The sequence below is a fragment of the Dysidea avara genome, chromosome 1 (genome assembly GCF_963678975.1).
Source record: "Dysidea avara chromosome 1, odDysAvar1.4, whole genome shotgun sequence".
NCBI classification, from domain to species: domain Eukaryota; kingdom Metazoa; phylum Porifera; class Demospongiae; order Dictyoceratida; family Dysideidae; genus Dysidea; species Dysidea avara.
This window is the reverse complement of record NC_089272.1, coordinates 63,747,547-63,761,142: the sequence shown is the minus strand read 5'-3', so window position 1 is coordinate 63,761,142 and position 13,596 is coordinate 63,747,547. Positions and strand designations below refer to the sequence as shown.

The following is a 13,596-nucleotide window of genomic DNA, read 5'->3' as shown; positions in this document are numbered from 1 at the left end:
ATATGTCTACCAATATTTACAATACTGTAGGGTAAGAAATTTTCGTGCTATAAAATTTTTGTGGATTGCTGAAATGTGGAACAATGTTATGTGTGGTTTAGACGTCAATCTCCATATAACTTGTATGTAGGCTGCAAAATATTTAATTTTCGTTGATAAGACACCTGTGATATCCACGAAAATCTGTGTCCCGTGAAATTTCTTTCCCTACAGTAAGTAAATTCACCTGTTAATGAAATCATTTTCAACTCAATGAAGGATGATTAGAAAAAAACAAGTGAAATATACAATGACGAGCTACAGTAAAACACTTTTAGCTGTGCAATGAAAACATCAGAAGCATAAAATCCCATTAATAAGGCAGCTATACAATTATAGTGAATGATACATATATCAAAAATAAAAATCATTACTAAAGTGTTCTAAATAATTAGAACACACTATAGTGTTGCAGTAGTGTAGGGTAAGTGTTCACTGGTTGCCATTGACGACGATGACAATGTGGACGGTGCCCCACTCATCATGTACTGTGTCGTTGCTGGCAGTGACAAGACAGGCGCTTGTAGAGCTACGGGACTGAATGGTGCCCCTGATCCCAACAACTGTGCCAGACCTGGTATAACTGTTGCAGTAGCTAACGCTTGTTGTTGCTGTAGTTGTTGTTGCTGTAATTGTTGAACAAAGTTCTGTTGTATGGCTGCAGCCTCGGATGAAGACATTATTGGGAGACCAGCAGCACTAGAGTAACCTTGTAAACTACTGGTAGTAGGGACTCCTGCGGCTGCCATTGCTGCTGCACCAAACATGCTTTGTAGATGTTGTAATTGTAGTGATGTCACTGGAACATTTAGTCCTTCTTTACCAGAAGCCATCGGTGGCTGGGGGGACACCTGCTTGCCCGGGCTACCAAGTGACACTGCATCAGCCAAGGCCCCCATTAGGTTATTAGACTGTTGCTCCTCTGACTTAATAGTTGGGGTAGGAGAGAATGGGTTAACTTCTGCAGACACTTTTAGTTCACCATCAACAACTTCTTTAATTGTAGGAGGAGTAGGGTTGGGAGATGTTTGAATGATTTTGGCTATTGTACCAAAGTCAAATTTGTAGACATATCTTTTACCACTGACTTTCCTCATTATCTTCTTATCATAATAATAACGAATTGCTCGGCTGAGCTTGTCATAATTCATGTTTGGTTTGCGTTTACGCATGCCCCACAGTTTGGAAACTGCTTCAGGATCATTGAGTTTGAATTCACCTTCTTCCCCAGCCCAGCTAATAATACTGACATTGGTCTTGTCTGTTAGTAACTCCAATAAGAACTGCCACAATTGGATTTGACCTGTAGAGAAGAAACACAAGAGATAAAATACTTCAATACATTAATAAACCAAACATTATCACAACCTCATATTAAAGAAGTTGTTAATCAACTTAGAAACCAACAGGTACTGTTGTTACACAAGAAGCCATAAGAATTATGTACTATTTCAGTTTATCAGCAAAAAATCATCCCTCACAGAAATACTAATGTGTTTACTAGACCAAAGACTTTGCTTACATTTCTATATACTAACAAGGCACAGAAGTTGTTGTTATACAGTACTGGAAACTATTTAGTAACCCAATACTACTACCAAGGATTAGTTATCTCTTGCTACTACTACTATAGTACTATTCATACAACAGATAAGAAACTTACACATATTGCTCAAGTAACAATCAATCAATAATAATAATACAGTTAATACTAGTTTAGCTTTTATCACTAAAGCAAGTCTAAAACACAAAATGATACTCTACCAAACTGTGATAGCTCTTTTATATACATTTAACAGCAGGAAGCAGCCATATAAGCACACCAGGATGTGATGTGGACAACTATGCAAACAGATTATTATCCACTTCCTGGGCTAACCACTTAATGGGCTAACCACTTAATGATGCATTTTATCGTAATATTTGTAATGTTATCCACTAAGATGATATTTCAGGCTTTAGGGTATATATGATAAACTGCTCATTGTTAACAGCCAGGCTAGTCTTATAGTGAAGCCTCTCTTAATAGACTCCTTGTGTTAAGAATACAATAAACACCTCATAACAATAGATTTTGTTTCCAACAGGTCGGCCATGCATTTTACTTCTGGAAATAAGAAAAAGTTATATAAAACTGGGCCAACAGTACCAAAGTATCCCCCTTAAGGATTGATGTATCAGGTAGGTGTCAATAGGGTACCATTAATCTGTTGGGCCTTATCTATTAGACCTTGCAGATAGAGTAGTCCAGGCAACAACTAAAGAAGCTCCTGATTGACTGTTCGACCAGCTATTATTCTACGAGCATTTAACTTAGTTTTTCCCAAAAGAAAATGTATCAACCAACAAGCCTCAATAGTGTAACAATATGCTCAAAAAGTGTGTACTATGCAAATGAACTATCATTTAATGAACATTCTAACATATCCTGAACCTGATAAGACTCCCTACAAGAAGTAGATGAATCCTAATAAGTTAAATAACACAATTCACTTCCTATATCTGACTTGAGCTGAGCACATCTTCTCATTTTCCTTGTGAAAGGTGGCAAGCCATATCAAGTGAGTTACTGAAGCCATAAAATGCTACTGTAGTAAGCCATTAGCAGCAGGAAGTGTGATGCGGTGTGACACAACTTACAAGGAAGCAGGAACCTTCTATTATTGAGCTGCTTCATAAGAATGGTAACAACTCAACCAACAAGAAGTGAAGAGGCTTGATAATAATAACATGTTAGTTCCTAGAATCCATTCACATGGGATATTCATGATAATTCGTTACATTCCATGTTTACTAAAGGCTTGAAGCTATTTATCTGCCTTACACTGTACTGCTAGTGTGTATGATTACTGAAAGCAATATCACCTATTCAAATAGTGGCCAATCACAGGTTATGTTGCTTGTCCCATAATGGGTGAATCGAATGCTCTAAAATGGTTGATGTAAGAAATCCATTCACAACACAGACAGTAAGTGGAATCCAATGCTCAAACTTTTATGAGATATTCTATGAGGAAGGAGCTACCTACTGGTGAAAATTCACGATTGACACTACTTCCCTGGAGATATTTATGAAGTAAAGTACTCCTTTGATAATAGGCCACTAATACTGTACAGAAACATGAGTTAGTTGCAACATGTATCATTTAATCAAGCCCTGTACAACAGGAAACATACAAACTAACTACATAAAGTGGATCATTGCCACAGTTTTGGCTACTCAAACATTAACACACTCAAGATATCGGCACGACACACTCCAGATATTGGCATGACACACAACAAAACAAACAATAAGAGGGGAATTTATTAAATCACAAATGATTTACTGGAATCCAATTCTATTAACAATTCCAACTAACTACCATTCACCAGTTTAATCCCCTTGTATCCATTAAATTATAATTACATTTTCACTTCGAAAAACCAATTTCAATATCAACTAAACACATCCACTACAAGTTGATTGGTCCATAAAAAAGATCATAACATGACCATATTTAGTATATAGTGCATGGTATGTTTAGCATTTGGAACTGTATTTAGTAACTAGAACTGTATTTAAACAAATACTGGAACTGTATTTAGAAGTGCCACAATAAAGAATTCCAATTACAAGTTAGTTATCTTGTGATAGGAACTTAGCTACAAGTATTTTTTCCGGTGTTATTTCCTTCCTTATTCCAAGCACATTTAGTGATGCACAGAGTGGGCTAACACTTCTTGACCCACTTACTTCCTTAATATAGGGATAAAGGCTGACACATGTTGGGTAATTAAAGGACGTGACAATTTCAACAAAACTGCTGATATAGTCAGTGGTAATGAACAATATAGAATGCCTGAGGATAACTAGACTGGACACAGCTAATCCATAGATAAGCTGGTATGTACAATAACTTGAGTTAAGCTATTAATGAGTTGATACTTCAGAAAACAGTTTAAAGGATAAGAACAATTCTGTAAATATTTCATCTTGTAAGATAACTACAAAGGTGTGAAGAGCAGGTTTACTTTGTATGGTTTCAACACCAACTTAGGAAGACTTGCATTCATAAAAAATCACACTTGTAAGCGTTTCTCAAAGATATGCACTAGTTATGTGGCATATAAAACTTCAATGCATTGCGTTATTGTTGCTAAATGGCTTGAGATGTTAGCTGAACGTAAATATACTCTCGTCAGGGAGCAAACATCTTTGTCCATTAGACCATCTCATCATTGATTGCCAGCCTAATGTTATCAGATCCTGTCAGCTACTGACTTCATCTCTTAATTTCTAGTACAAGAAATAATTATTATGGACTACTTGTTAATGGTAGTGATAGTTAGTAATGAAGGATATTTTCCTAGAGAGGTGGCTGTCAAGTAAGGCTTCACATAAAGGTTATTGGTATTCTGGGACAAGGACCACTTTCATGACATCCATTAAGTTGTAGTGATTCTTTCCACTTGCCTTCAAAAACCATATGGTGTGATGAAGAAATAAAAATATTTATGTTTGGTGATACTACCATATATGTACAAATTTTTTAAGCGTGTAATTTTTGGGAATTACGAATGTCGGTTTTAATTTCGAGGATCACTAGTTTTTCAGCTGAGGTTACCTATTAGCTAACAATGCTAATCATTTAATTTTGGAGGATGAAAATTTTGCTGACAGCTAAGCAACCACGAAAATGACGCCCCTTGAAAATTTGCACGTATACAGTATCTAAATCTATTGAAGCACAACACGAGCATTGTGAGAAATAAGGACAAACGATTTTGACCCCAACAAGACTGGCTGTATACATTTTATTATAACTCTGAAAGAGGAAAACCTGTTAAACTTTCTTATTCCTCTCAATGGAGGTTCCATTGTGTATGTCAAACAAATCTAAACTATTTTCTGTTGCTAAAGGCTAAACCATCCTCATAAAATTTTATAAACAAAGCTGATATGCAACCATATAAGGCTGCACTAGTATGGTAACACTATCCTACACATGTCCAGGCTGATAAACACAAATTCAGGGAAGTTCACAAGTACTCAGTATTGTGGCACATTTCATTCCATAAGCAGCTACATTTCATATGGCTTCACTATAAATTTACTGGGTCAGAAATATGCACAAATATCTTCTACACTATACCATCCCATTACAACAAACAGGAGCTCTCGTGGGTGTACGCAGTGATAGTTCCCAAGCTGTAGCTAACCTTCAGAAGGAATGTCTGGCTTTGCAGTTTGCTTGATGGCACCGCTAGCCAGAAATGCAATCAACCTATTGGTCTTGCTAAGGCTACTGTAATGGACTTAGTACTGAATACTATAAAATGTTGATCAGTTAGGAACTTTCTGTTGTGTGTGAGTGTGTGGAGCTGATGGGAAGTGTAACTAATTACATCAGTGATCTAAAGATTGGATTAAATAAACAATTGAACATAAGCTACACCATATTACACTGCACACACACACACAGAAAAAAAAAGCAAAGCCTTAGTTGCTGCTGCTGCCATGCCTCCCAGTAAACCAGCACTGGGACACTGCACTACTCAGGTACTACAAGTCAGTACAGGTAAATCCTCTTAGGGCAGGACTAGTAACCCGCAGGAGGCTGTACCATGTCTCACAGGTGAAGATATGGGTGCCCAAAGTCCCACCTGAACAATCACCTGCTATGCGAGACAAGGACAGTTGGCTAGGTACCCACTGATGTTACAGCTGGGTGGGCTGCTTCCCTACTATAATAAGAATAACACATCTTGGCTACATTTGGTGTCAATGTTAACACATCTCCGGGCTGCCAATTCGGGTTTACAGCTTTGGTTGGCCACAGAGCAAACATTTTCTAGACTCTAAAAACTATTCTACAATAAAGCTACAATGTACCAAGGACATACCACAAGATGCACCATGCTTTCGGTAGTCTCCCAACCATTTTGTTCTACTGACATTGGCAAAAGAGGCACCCACTGGCTAACATACAATGGTGATAACATCGTCTTTGTGTTGTCACTACAATTTTAGTGGTTTTATTAAGCACCTAAACTTATATGCTGTGCCTTGTTTTGGCTATTATTAGGTGCACAAAATCTCCAACCAGGTAGTGTGAACAATGGTTGAATCGAGTTCGATAAGTGTGAATGGGGTGTAAGTGAGGTTTCACATTAGAGTCGGAGATGAAACTTCTTCCTGTCGCTCTTCCACTTCAGACAACAGACATGTTTCAAGAAGGAAATACAATGGAAACAAAGTTCTTTGTGGACTTTTGTTGATGATACAAAAATTTACTAACCAATTTTAAGTCATGTTGACCATACAATGCCACAAAATGATTTAGTTTGTTTTAAGCAGTGGAATAAGACTTGGCAGGGATCTTTAAACATCCCCAAATGCAAGTATCTGTCACTACTGTAGGTTCTTCAGATGGTTCTCCAAGTGGTGGTAGCTACACACTTACAGTTGACTCTGACAACATAGAGATTCAGGAATATAGTTAAAAACGAGACTTAGGCATCACCCTTTCAAATTTTCAAAGCATATAAACCTTTCCATCATGAAGGCAAACAGAATGGTTGGAATAATCAAGTGAAACAACAATGGCATGTAAACACACTTGAGGAAGAAGATAATAGACTAAAGAATGGAATAATGACACAAACAGAAAAGTACCTGGGACTACTGAGAATCACTATATTAAATGATTTTCAGTCTGAGATAATAGTTGGATGTGTGTGCACGGGTGAGTAGTGTGGGTTGGTACAAGAAATTTTACCCACATTGCTCCAGTCTACCCAGCTGTAAAAGGGGATGTGTTGACCGGATGTCAACTGGAGAAACAGCCAACCCATGTCTCACATAACAGATGAAGATTCAGGTGAGACTTCAGATGTCCACCTGTACAGCCTTCTGCAGGTTACTAGTTTTGTTCCCAGGATGATTAGCTATGAATACAGCAGCCAAAGGCTTTTTTTTGTATTGTGTGTACGTCTGTGGGTATGTGTGTGTATCAGTTGTTAGCATAAGGAATAACAATACCAACAAGCTCCCTCTCATAACAAGTTTCACAGTTAGACAACCATCACTTTAAATCAACATGATAATATTGAGATCCTTCCTGGAAATATCAATTAATTAACAAGTCAAAACATTCTATTTAATCTCCTTTCCTGTTTACAGATATTTAGTAACACAGAGATGATGTTCAATCCTATGGAGCATTCATTGCTCAATGCATACACCAATGATACTAGTGTGCAATGAAGTAGCAATGAGCATACCAAATTATACAGGAACAAATATTCTGAAGAAATTGTTTTTTTAAAATCAGCATAGAAATAAGGAGAAGCTTTACTATAATTATTGCTAAAAAATTAGTCATTTCATATTCTCTCTAGTGGACACTTTCGGACCAAGAATATTTGGCCTATTTTTGCTGTAATGAAGAGGTTGTCCTTTCTTAGAGTATGGAGCCAGGGGACTAAATCTTTGTTTTCAATAGAAGGCTTTCTTTCGAATATATCATGAGATGGAAGCAGTTACATCTACCCACTGAGTGAAAACCCAACATAATTGTAATATTACGTCCAAAGTAGGTATTAGTAGATAAGTAGGTATTAGTAGATAAGCTGGTATGTACAATAACTTGAGTTAAGCTATTAATGAGTTGATACTTCAGAAAACAGTTTAAAGGATAAGAACAATTCTGTAAATATTTCATCTTGTAAGATGACTGCAAAGGTGTGAAGAGCATATTTGATTTGTATGGTTTCAATACCAACTTAGGAAGACAATTTGAGACTTGCATTTATAAAAATCACACTTGTAAGCATTCTTCAAAGGAATTCAATAGTTATAGTGGCATACAAAACTTCCAATCATTGTGCTAATGGCTTGAGATATTAACTCAACGTGAACATACTCTAGTATAACATCTTGGTCCAGTAGACCATCTCAGCCTAATGTTATCATCCTGTCAGTTACTGACTTCCATCTCATAATTACTCGTACAAGGAATAATTATTATGGACTGCTTGTCCATGGTAGTGGTGGGAGTGATAATTAGTGATCAAAGATATTTTCCTAGTAAGAGTTTTGAGATGACAGTCCAATATGGCCTCAATGACTGGGTGGCCTTATTAATGAAGTCATGAGGTACATTTTAGCTACGTTTAAGACCTAGGTACTTTTCAAGGTGGTCTTATTAATTATCATGGAGTACACCTGACATGGTCACTACAATGAGGATAGTTAGAGAGGTGACTGTCAAGCACAAAGGTTGTGGGCACACTTCTATGACATGACATCCATAAGTTATAGTGATTCTTTCCACCTGCATATCCTTTATGTGATGGAGAAATAAAATATTTTTATTTGGTGATTTATGCTACCGTCAAGAGTTCACAATATTTGTAAGGTGGAGAGTGTCTAAGAATGCATCCATTCTATCCCCAGTAAAGGTGTTGATTTGATGAAAGGTGAACTTTACGCAGGGTGTTTGTACAGGCCATACTGAGAGTTAGACACTCTCCCCATACAAATATTATAAACTCTTGCTACCGTATACGCACAAATTTTTGAAGTACGTAATTTTTGCGGATTACAAATTTTAGTTCTATTTTCGAGGATCACTAGCTTTTTCAGCTGAGGTTGCCTATTAGAAAGCATTGAGCTAACCATACTAATTGTTAATTTTAGAGGTGAAAATTTTGCTGATAGCTAAGCAACTACAAAAATTACGTCCCTCGAAAATTTGCATGTATAGGTATCCAAATTTAGTGATGCACAACAACACGAACATTGTCAGAAATAAGGACAAACGATTTTGGTCCCAACAAGAATGGCTGTATACATGTAACTCTGAAAGAGGAAAACCTGCTGAACTTTCTTATTCTTCCATTATGTATGCCAAACACCATTTTCTGTTGCTAAAAGTTAAACCATCCTCATAAGCCTTTACAAAAAAAGCTGACATGCTACCATACAAGGCTGCACTAGTATGGTAACACTATCCTACACATGTCACCATCTCATCCAGGATGATCAACTCAAATTCAGGGAAGCTCTCAAGTACTCAGTATTGTGGCACATTTCATTCCATAAGCAGCTACATTTCATATGGCTTCACTATAAATTTATATACCAAGTCTGAAATAAGCATACCATTGCCGCAAACATCTTCTATACCACACCTCTTTCTGTACCCTTTACAACAAACAGGAATTCTTGTGGGTGTACACAATGATATAGTTCCAAGCTTCAGAAGGAATGTTTACTTTGCACTGCAGTTGGTGGATTTGCAGTTAGACACTACTTAAGTTATTGATCTGTGTACCACTAGCCATCAACGCATTTCTTAACAAAAAACTTATGATTGTGTTGGTTTTGCTATGGCTACTGTGATGGACTTTGTACTGAATGCTATAAAACGTTGATCAGATAAGAAGCTTCTGTCTGTGTGTTGTGTGTGTGGTGTGTGTGTGTGTGTTGTGTGTGTGTTGTGTGTGTTGTGTGTGTGTGTGTGTGTGTGTGTGTGTGTGTGTGGTGTGTGTGTGTGTGTGTGTGTGTGTGTGTGTGTGGTGTGTGTGTGTGTGTGTGTGTGTGTGTGTGTGTGTGTATGTGTGTGTGTGTGTGTGTGTGTGTGTGTGTGTGTGTGTGTGTGTTGATGGGAAGTACAGCTAATTGGCAATCTAAAGATTTGGACTGAATAAACAATTGAATATAAGTTACATTGCTAAGAGACATGAACAGTTGGGCATTTGTTCCTCCAGGTACCCATTGATGTTATAGCTGGGTAGACCGCACACACACACACAGACACACAATCATAGACAGACACATAAACATACACACACAGATGCACACACATAACAAACAGTTTCCTACCTAGCTACACAAACGTGACTTAATCCCACAAACATGCTGAACATATCAAGATGACTCATTGACCTCACAATGTTATATTATACTAATAATGATCAGTTGACAGTAAACACATCATCACTACAGCAGGGAAATTGTTGTAATTTAGTAGCTTTTCTACAGCTCCTTACAATAAGTACACAACAAGCAATAACAAACAAGAAGGGACCACGTTAAGTAATAAGACCATCTCAATTTCACTTTCAACAGTTAAAAGAGAAGTCATTATACCTGGTAACGTCACTTTAGGACCAAAAACATGGCTATAATAAAAACAACAAATCTTGGATACACAGCAAGTATTTTTCTAGACTCTAAAACTATTCTACAAGACTACAGTGCACCAAGGACATACCACAACATGAACTGTAGACTCCCAACCATTTTGTTTTACTGACATTGGCAAAAGAGGCACCCACTAGCTATAATACAATGGTTATAACATCGTCTTTGTGTCGTTGCTACAATTTCAGTGGTTGTATTAAGCACCTAAAGCTCATATTATACATTGTTCTGGCTCATTATTTGGCGCACAAAATCCCCAGCCCCATAGTGTGAACAATGGTTGACTCAAGTTCGGTAAGTGTGAATGGAGTGTAGGTGTACATTAGAGTCGGAGATAAAACTTCTTCCTGTCGCTCTTCCACTTCAGACAACAGACATGTTTCAAGAAGGAAATACAATGGACATAACAACGGCACGTAAGCACACTTGAGGTAGAGGATAATAGACTAAAGAATGGAATAATGACACAAACAGAAAAGTACCTGGGACTACTGAGAATCACTATATTAAATGACTTTCTGTGTAGTTGGATGTGTGTACATGGGTGAGTAGTATGGGTTGGTACAAGAAATTTTACTCAGCTACGCAGCTGTAAAAGGAAATGTGTTGGTTGGGTGTCAACTGGAGAAGCATGTCTCACATAACAGGTTCACGTGGGACTTCAGATGTCCACCTGTACGGCCTTCTGAAGGTTACTAGTTTTGTTCCCAGGATGATTAGCTATGAATACAGCAGCCAAAGGCTTTGTTTGTAGTGTGTGTACATCTATGGGTACGTGTGTGTATCAGTTGTTAGCATAAGGAATAACAATACCAACAAGCTCCCTCTTCAACTAATGATATTACACATAAAAGTGTTAAGCATGCAATGAAGTAGCAATGAGCATACAAATTATACAGAGCAATGGGAGCAACTGAACCATTTGAAGAAATTGTTTTATAAATCAAGCATAGAAAGATAAGCTTTGCTGTAATTATTGCTAAAAAATTTAGTTATTTTCTCTCTAGTGGACACTTTTGGACCAAGAAGATTCGCCTCTTCATGGAGATTAAGAATATCTTTGTTTCATTTCTGTACCATGGAGCAAACATGAATTATGTGTTTGTTTACATTGCAGTAAAACGTAACTTTATTGCCGTTGCCTCTAAACTTGAACAGTTTTTGATAGCTTGGGTATATTTAGGCCAATAACTCTACTGCCCCAGTTCATGCTCAATAGAATGACAACTGTGTAGTCTGTTGTACTCGAGACTTATGATTGATCATATGCCTGTAGTTTTTTTCCCTGTATAGGCACTGTACAAATTGATTGTTTTGCTCTTCTTGTTGTCTATCACTATAACTACAAAAGCTTTACCAAATAAGGCTAAAACTGTAACAGCCAATTGGTTATCCTCTCTAGACAACAGATAGTCATAAAATGAAGTTTGAAGAAAATGCAAGTCGAGTTTTTGCTTAGTGGGTCACAAATATTTGTTTGGTCATCAAATCACTTACACGACAGCCAGCAGCTATTACTGAACATCTATTACTGGACAGCTATTACTGGAGTAACTGGACATCTCATTCCGTGGTATCTTAGGCAGCACTCCATTATCTAATTAACAACCATTATTCATTATTTCCAATTTAGTCTTTATTTGTGTACCAAGAAATGTGTGACAGTACTAATGTACATTCCAGTGGGGACACACACACACACAGAGTGTTGCTAGGTTACATGGCGTACTGCCACATTACGTTGGATAGGAAACTTACCATGTATAGTTATGTACTACTACCATACCTCACTTAGCAGCCCTCTATTATGAGACCACTTATGTACACTTCATGATCTCATTAATATGACCACATTAATATAGCCCATATTCAACAAAGTTTACACCACATTAATAAATCACACAACAATTTCACAGGTAACACAGTCTATTGCCATAGACATGTTTCCTTGAGTAGTTTCCTCTCATTATATACACTAAATTGACTACTCAATTTGAGGTGGTCATATTTATTTCCTTGTGAAGGTACCACTGAGGCATGTAATGCTCAATGCCATTCCCACGAACATCTAATTGTTACTAAATCATGCCTACTAAATCATGCCAACTAAAACAAAAAACTTTTTTTTTGTAATACTGTTGTAATTCAGGAAACTTCACTGCATAACAAACTGAAGGGTCAAGCTATAGACCATTGTCTTTGTGTAGTGCTGACACAACTTGGTATTGTTGCGTACCTCAGTGAAGCAGTACAGATTCAAGTTTGATATATCGAATGTACGGGAAGTTATAATTTATCAAACTAGAAGTCCACAAGACAGAGACTGGATGTGTGTGTTGGGACATGTGGCAAATTAACTGATAAAAAGTTTAGCAGAACAGAAACCAAGACAGTGACAATTTTCTTTGACATGCCACACATTTCACCAAAGAATTTGCTACCAAGTTTGGGAGTAACAGAAAAGTTTGTAGGATTTTAGTTCATTAAAATGCTTCCCTCTACGTCAAGCATCATAACTATCCAGGGCTTGACCAAGTCACCGCCAGGTTAAATATAAACACAAGAGACAATCAGCTATTCTCAATTTATCATATAGGAACAAGTATGGCTATATAATGGATATAGAGGGAAAATCATAGATGAAAATATTTATTAGACTAAACCACATCTGACAAATTTCATAACAGAGACTTTAAAGGTTTATTGTGTCTATTGTATACAAGGACAATTGTCTAGTAGTGTAGCAATGATGTACCAGGTACTGTAGGTTAGCATACTATTATTTTTGTCTGAACAAACAACGCATAAAACACATTTAATTTCCTTTTAGAAAGTCTACGTATATTTGGATGAAGAAATTTTCCAGTGCTGCTGTCTGCTGCTACAAGTAAACAGATCTGCTCTAACTTAATCTGCTCTAACTTAATGTTTACAGTTAGTAACTGTGAAATTATCACTCTAAAGGTAGTCACTTGGCTACTAATATGATTAGAAAGTAGTCCTGGGTGATACTGGAAACAATGCCATCATATTGACAAGCTTATATTCACAATATGATTAAATTATTGAGTATAATTAAATTTGTCAGACTAGTAACATTACATAACACATTATTGCATCATATTATATCATAGAATGTTAAAAGGTGCCAGACAACAGCTGGAAGTTTCCCATTACCAAATTACCTTTCCTTGTAGGTATATACATGTACAGGTAACAAACGCAAGAAACATAACCTAGCCAGATGTAATTAGGTGATATTGGCGATTTTATTGTCTAGATGATATTATAATTAACCTTGATACAATATATTGTGTAGTTCAATATCGCAATATTGCCAATATATTCAAATATTGCCCAGCTCT

The 13,596-nt window shown here is 36.9% G+C and overlaps 1 protein-coding gene across 1 annotated transcript in view; it reads right to left on the bottom strand.

Moving 5' to 3' along the window:
- Nucleotides 1-238: 238 nt before the first annotated feature.
- LOC136240775 (ETS-like protein pointed) overlaps nucleotides 239-13,596 on the bottom strand; it is a 24,929-nt gene continuing 11,571 nt past the window's right edge. The window contains exon 10 of the mRNA XM_066031815.1: nucleotides 239-1,342. Coding sequence (XP_065887887.1) covers nucleotides 441-1,342 — 902 coding nt within the window. The 3' untranslated portion in view covers nucleotides 239-440. The remainder of the gene's footprint in view (nucleotides 1,343-13,596) is intronic.